At 32.4% G+C, this 7,508-nt stretch overlaps 1 protein-coding gene across 1 annotated transcript in view; it reads left to right on the forward strand.

The window, feature by feature from the left end:
* The window catches only part of LOC119690147, a 5,682-nt gene extending 1,374 nt beyond the window's left edge, over positions 1-4,308 (forward strand). The window contains exon 3 of the mRNA XM_038105140.1: positions 4,290-4,308. Within this exon, the coding sequence (XP_037961068.1) occupies positions 4,290-4,308 (19 nt within the window). The remainder of the gene's footprint in view (positions 1-4,289) is intronic.
* Positions 4,309-7,508: the final 3,200 nt, after the last annotated feature.

Consider the following 7,508-nt stretch of genomic DNA (forward strand, 5'->3'; position numbering starts at 1 on the left):
CACGTAAATTTTGTGGTTTGAGCTCAGAATTGACTTCGCGCCATACATAAGATCTTCCATCTGATCCAAATAAGTTTATTTTGACTTCGTCTGCAAAAAGTACATTTCGTCAAAATGCTGGACTCTTATTTAAATGCTCTCGTGCAAACTGCAACCTTTTAATTCTATTTTTTGCACTTACGAAAGGTTTCTTTACAGCTATTCTTCCATTGAAATTTGATTCTCTCAATATTCTGCGGACGGTTTCAGGATGATAAATTTTTCCAAAATCTATTTTGGCCATGTCTGTCAACTTTGGAACGCTAATTGTTGGATTTTTTCGAATTTGGTTTACCAAATACCTCGATTCTTTTTCTGTAAAAATTTTATTGGGAGCCTTTCGTCCCTTATTTTCTATGCGATTTTCATGTACGAAGCGTTCAATTATGTGTTAAACTGTTGAAGAGCTTATATTTACCATTTCACCAATTTTACGCTGGGGAATTCCCTTTTTAAAGTACTCCAACACTAGCTCACGCTTTTCAATTGATGTGCGCCGTCCCATGGTTAACAAAATGCACTCACTTTAATTTTTATAATATTTTCGCTAAAAAACTAGATTACAAATGATCGCAGAATAAAAATATTTTAATTTCTGTGTAATCTGGCGACAAAAATAACGGTATTCTTAACTGCATCATTTAAGCTGTGACATGAATTTTTCATTTGGTTTTGGTTTTTGATGCATTACTAAGGAATGGAAGAAGATTTTTGGGTTTTTTCTTTTTTAAATGAATAAACACACTATAAACAATAACTCTGCATACTTTGTTTTTTTAATTTGGCAAAACATTTTGAAATAAACAACATTTTTCAAAAAATTTTTGCTTGCATCAAATAAGCTGTGAGCCACTGTATGTTATGCAGTTTACAGACAAAAATTTAGTTTTTTATAAGCAATATATTTTTAAATTTAATTTAAATATTAAATTCATTATTATTTAAATTAAATGTTATTATTATCTCTTTAACACAGAATATATCCGCCAATAAATACCTCTAACAGAGTTCTTTATTAAACTTTACAGTGGTGTTGAGTTTTTAGCATTGCACAGCTTTTCATCTGAATCTGTTATTAGAATGGTGTTAGTTAACATACATTTTATTCGTAAAAACACCACTTTTTTAAACATATATAATTAAAAAACGTTCTACTGGATTTTTGTGAAATTAGTTTCGTTTGAAAGAGTGATCAATCTAGTTTTAGGAACTTTGAGCGTGCAGGTTGTACCTCCTTCGAAATTTAAATAAAATGCACTTGTGCAAAATATGTACTTAACATGTGCAAAATATGTACTTATTTTAATAATATTTTTATGTTCTAGTTAAAATACTGAAATAATTCTTGTTTACCTGGTTTCGTGAGCATTTTTTTTATACTTTTGCATTTTACATATTTTAAAAAGTTTGAAATTTGACGAGTTTAGAAATTTAACTTTGACATCAAATTTCTCAAAATTTGTCTACTCGATTTTTATGTTTTTTTTCTATTGATAGCTTGATTAATTCGCTATTAGATGTATTTGCGTGCAATATTGTACCTTTTCTAGATTTTTCTAAAAATAAATTTTTTCAAAAAAAGTCGATTTTGGTCAATATATTTTTTCCCTATAATTTGAAAAATACGAATCGTATTTCAAATTGGTAAATGCCAATCAAAAGATCTTTCAAAACTCTATAAGAATAATGCCTTTTGTTTAAGTTTAATTCCTTATATTTACGAAAATATCCTTTTATAAAAATTTTTTGAAAATACAGCTCTGCGTTTTTCAGCAACGTTGCCAACTTGGCACTAGCAAAATTTTGACAAATCCATGGACAACTTGCAGAATTACTTAAACGCAACGCTTTAATGGTTAGACAAATGGGGAATTCAAATAAATACAAATACAAATAAATACAAAACAGTACATGTCATCTACACGAATATGATCTAAAACGTATAAAAATTAACAATGATGAAGTCTTCACACACACGAAGGCAATTACCTTGGTATTACTATTGAGAGCAGATTAACGTGGAAAGACCAGATCAAAGCTAAAAGTAATGAAACTAAGCGTCGCTTTTGACAATTGTACTGGTTACTCTGCTCAAAATCAAAACTAACAGTGGAAAATAAGCTACTAATATATAAAACAGTAATCGCACTTATATGGAGACATAGAGCACAGCATGTAAATGCATCATACAAATACTGGAAAGACTACAATTAAAAATATGTAGGACTATCATCAACGCTGACTGGTACATCTTAAATTATGATATTTACCGTGACCTAAAGATACCCTTCGTCGCAGACATTATCCGTAAAAATAGTAAAAATTACACAGAGAGATTGAACTTCCATCTTATTCTAGCAATGAGGAAGCTACCAAATGACGAAGCCACATATAATAGACGATTGAAACGGTTATTTCCATCAGAACTAACAATAAAATAATTCATAATTAGTTATTTAATATGTTAATAGTACAATCTTAATATCATTGACTTATCTACTTTTACTAAATTTAATAATCTTATTTTACTTAATTTAAACAAGTCTTACAAGTTATTTTGTTTTATCACTTATTTTTAATAGTTCATATATGTAATTCTCAATATTGTTTAGAATTCTTATTGTAATTTCGACTATGTAAAAATGAATACTAGATGCCAATTTTTGGCAGTTGTATACCAGGTGTACCGGTATGAAGTGAGCGTAAAGATACAAATGTTCCGACAGGGAACATTTGTTGTGAACGAGCCCTTATTTCTTCTTGTTTGTTTGCTATGACATGTGTGAAATATATTTAGTATACATCAAGTCATTGAACAGACAACATCATATTTTTTCATAGTGTTAAAAATGTCTAATTTTGTACCAGAAAGTGATGATTTGCGGAAAGCATTAATTTTTTGTTTTAATTTGAAGAAAAGTGATGTTGAGTCGCATCGAATGCTTCTCGAGGCATATGGTGATCATGCTCTATCAGAAGCAACTTGCAAAAGATGGTTTCATCGGTTTAGAAATAATGATTTTGATGTGAGAAATGAAGAACGTGGAAGACCGCCAAAAAAGTTTGAAGACGCCGAATTGCAAACGATATTGGATGGAGATGACACTTTGGGTCAAAAGCAAATGGCAGAAATGTTAAATGTTGCACAACAAACAATTTAAAAGCTATGGGAAAGATCCAAAAGTATGGAAAATGGGTGCCACATGAATTGAATGAAAGACAGATGGAAAACCGAAAAAACACTTGTGAAATTTTGCTTCAGACACGAAAGAAAATCGGTTTTGCATCGGATTGTTACTGGCGATAAAAAATGGATTTATTTTAAGAATCCTAAACGGAAAAAATCATGGGTTAATCCGGGACAACCATCAACATCGACTGCAAAACCAGATCGATTCGGCAAGAAGACAATGCTGTGTGTTTGGTGGGACCAGAAAGATGTGGTGTACTACGAGCTCCTAAAACCTGGTGAAACCGTCAATGCTGGTCGCTATGAACAACAAATAATAAATTTGAACCATACATTGATCGAGAAACGACCAGAATGGGCCAGAAGACACGGCAGGGTAATTTTGCTCAATGACAATGCACCTGCACACAAAGCAAAACGGGTTCAGGATGCAATCAAAACACTTGGCTGAGAGTTGCTACCCCACCCGCCCTATTCACCATACTTGGCTCCTTCCGACTACCATTTGTTTTCATCGATGGGACACGCATTGGCTGAGCAGCACTTTGATTCCTACGAGGAGGTCGAAAATTGGGTGTCTGGTTGGTTTGCTTTAAAAGACGAACAATTTTTTGGCGTGGTATCCACAAATTGCCAAAGAAGGTGTCAAAAGGTGTAGAAAGCAATGGCCAATACTTTGAATAAAATGTTTTTTACTTTCCTATTAATAATTAGTGTTTTATTTTCACCAAAAAACGCTCATTTCATACCGGTTCACCTAATAAATAAAAAGAAAATAAAAAAAAAAATGAAAAAAGTTATTGCTCTCAAACTGAAGTAGTGCTCTTGAAGGAGAAAATCGATTTTTTGCAGAAAAAAATTTATTTTTCTTAGTTAGGCACACGACTTATGGAGAGATGTAATCAAAAATATTAAATGTGAATTAGATCATTGGCCCAGAAATGCACAATAAGCAAACATTCAGGTTTCGGAATTATTTACCCACAGTTCTGTTTGCGAAGTTCAATGTCTGAATTCATAATTTTTTAAATTTTAAAATAATATACAAATACAATTTTAGGGTACCTAGTCAAATCTAGATACACAAGTTTTTATAAAGGTTTTATAATAAAATGCTTAATCTATTTGGCAGCATATTAATTATACTCGATTAAGTAAACGAGTAATGTTGTGGTTGCGGCTTGCTCATTTACTTGGAAGCACTAGAATTTTAATATGTCAGTGAAGGTCATATTTTAGTGTTTATCATTTTTAACAGGCCTTCGAACTGTATCGAAACCATTTAACTGCATGATACTTAAAATTCAGCAACTCAATTTCTAGATGTTTCTATTTTATACACAAATTAAAAACATTTTTGAAAATTTAAAAGTAAGAAAAAAAATATAAGCTGTATTTTCGTATTCGAAAATAATAGTTTTCGTAGTCATTTAAAAACTAAATCGCATTTTTTTATATTCACAGGACTATATTGCTCTTTGTGAAGAAATTCTGTCTAGACCGGACCCTGAAGCAAATGAACAACAATAACATTTTTATCTATATAACGTGTTTTTAACGATGTTGAATAAATTGTCGTCACGTCGGAAGTAACTAAAATTTTTTAAAAAATTAAAGTAATTATTATATAAATATTATACTACATTTTTTAACAATAAAAATTGTGTGAATATATTATATACATATACAAAAATGTAAAAAGTTTGATTACGCTACCACACTATGAAAGTGAGGTTTCTTGAACTGCGGAGACATGTATGAATTGCCTTATAGTTCAGCCATATGTGCTGAAATACTCAAAGTCGTGATTCTTATTTAAATTTCTTTTATTTATACTCAATTATTAAGTATACATTGTGACCGAAAAGTTTTCGGGAAATTTTAAATAAAACGCAAAATTCTTAATCTTCATCAATATTTATTTTATCTCCTTCACAAAATATGCTTCATTAGAAGCGATACACATTATGCCAACGTTTCTTCCAACATCCAAAACATTTTTTTTTATAGGCGCTTTCCGGTATGGCTTTGAGTTCCCTCTGCGAATTCTGTTTTACGTCTTCTATGGATTCAAAACGCGTTCCTCTGAGTGGTAATTTGAGGTTGGGAAACAGGAAAAAGTCACACGGTGCAAGATCAGGTGAATACGGTGGCTGTTCGATGGTATTTATTGAATGTTTGGCCTTAAAATCGTTGATAATGTTGAACAAATTGAGGTGAATCGGAACAAGCCGGGCGTTGACACGTCGCATACACAAATTGTCCACCAAAATCAAACGAGCCATCTCACGACCGATGCCTAGCTCTCGTGCTATCTCTCTAACACTCACATGAGGATTTTTGAACACGATTTCCTTTGCCTTTTCAATGTTTTCGTCGGTGGTAGAGGTCGAAGGTCGTCCAGAACGCGGCATGTCTTCGACGGTCGTACGACAGTCCTGAAAGGCTTTGTACCACTCATAAACTTGAGTTTTCGATAAAACTGATTCCCCATAAGCCTTTTGTAGCATTCGCAACGATTCTGCACACGAAATTTCGTTCGAAAAACAAAATTTGATGCAAACTCTTTGTTCAATATTTTTTTCCATTGTTTTTTTCGCAACGCACTACTGAGGTGAACTGGTTTCAACAGCTGCCGTAAACGAACTGTCCGACGCTCGCGTCATTTTGGCATAGTTATTAAGGACAGTGCTGCCAAACTACATAAACTTAAAATATCGAAAAATATACAGCGCGCGAATTTTAAATGAGAATTTCCGAAAACTTTTCGGTCACAATGTAATTATTTCACATTTTATAATATAAAAGGATATAGTTCTAGTTGTTGCTGTGGTGACAAAGAAGCCACATATGTATATTTAAAGAGGGTTCTCGAATAGCAAAGAAAGAAAGGACAAACACAAGAAATTTATTTAATGTTATTGAAATTTGGCTGACCGCATTATTGAAATTTGTCAAGTACTCATCATCAGTGGTCCTAGGAAATAATCGAATTTTAATTAGTTTATAGTCCATATATAATTTGTTTGCACAAACTTCTAATGCTCTAGTTCCAGGTTTTTTGTTATTTTTTTATTTAATTAATGACATTAACCAAAGCACTTACCGTGTTTTTAAATTAGAACGAGTTTATAAACTACAGCTTAATTTGGAAACACAAATTTCTAACGACCCAATTTTCCCGCACGAAAATTAGGGTTACAGCATACTACGCGGCCCTGCCTTATTTGTGGAATTAACAAGCATGAGCACACCAATAAGCAGTCAAAAACAATTTTTTTTTTTTTAAATAAAAATTTTGCACAAGCCGTAAACAGGCAAAAACAATGTTTCAAATAAAATCTGCACAAGCAATACACAGCCAAAAACAATGTTACAAATAAAATTCGCACAAGCAGTAAACAACCGAAAATAATGTTTGCACAAAAAAAAGAAGTGCATCACTACAGCAAGCATGGCGATAACGGGACTAAAAGCGTCACCAAGTTCAGATAAAAGGACATGTCTTCGTAAAATCGTTCTCTTTTTTACTAGCAATATCGGAGGATCAACAAGGTAAGGTTACCAATCTAGGAGCTTTAATACTTACTAGATGGAGACAACACGGCATGGTAGGCTTTAACAGTACACAATGTTAATGCTCTCTAGGTAACCAAAATTTGCATCTTTACAGTTGTACTTCGTTCCGAAGGACGAAGTTCGCGTCATATGAGCTGACAATGTTTTAATATCGCTCAGCGGGAAAAATAAAATAAATTATAATTGTGTCTCTTTATAACGAAAATTGTGTTTATATAACGAAAATGTGTTCGCGTAATCGCTGTAAAACTTTATAAACTCATCGTACTTAATACTGCCGCGCAAAAATATATAAATAATAAGACTAATGATCGTGTTAAATGATTAGACGATGTTAAATGTAGCCCAGGGGAAATACTGTGAAGAAAGCTACTTCGCGTGTAAACATATTATTAGTTAGTTCTTTATTTTTACCACTCATCTCTTTATTATTTATATGTTAAATCTAAGATTGTAATGTGAAAAACTGAAAAGCCCAAATATATCCAAACATAAGAATTAAATTGAACAAGATGTGCTTCTAAATTAATTTGACCTAACAAGAAAAGCAACAGTCACTGATTCGGAGAACCAACCTCACATTGTAAGTATAAATTTCCTTGTAAGAATCTTGGCTGCGGCTGAACTGTCCCAGCTTTGAAATTATATAGGTCCGGCTGACATCTAGGCTGTGTTAAACATATACTACTGTTTTGAAATT

This window comes from Teleopsis dalmanni, chromosome 1 (genome assembly GCF_002237135.1).
Source record: "Teleopsis dalmanni isolate 2A chromosome 1, ASM223713v2, whole genome shotgun sequence".
In the NCBI taxonomy this organism is placed as follows: domain Eukaryota; kingdom Metazoa; phylum Arthropoda; class Insecta; order Diptera; family Diopsidae; genus Teleopsis; species Teleopsis dalmanni.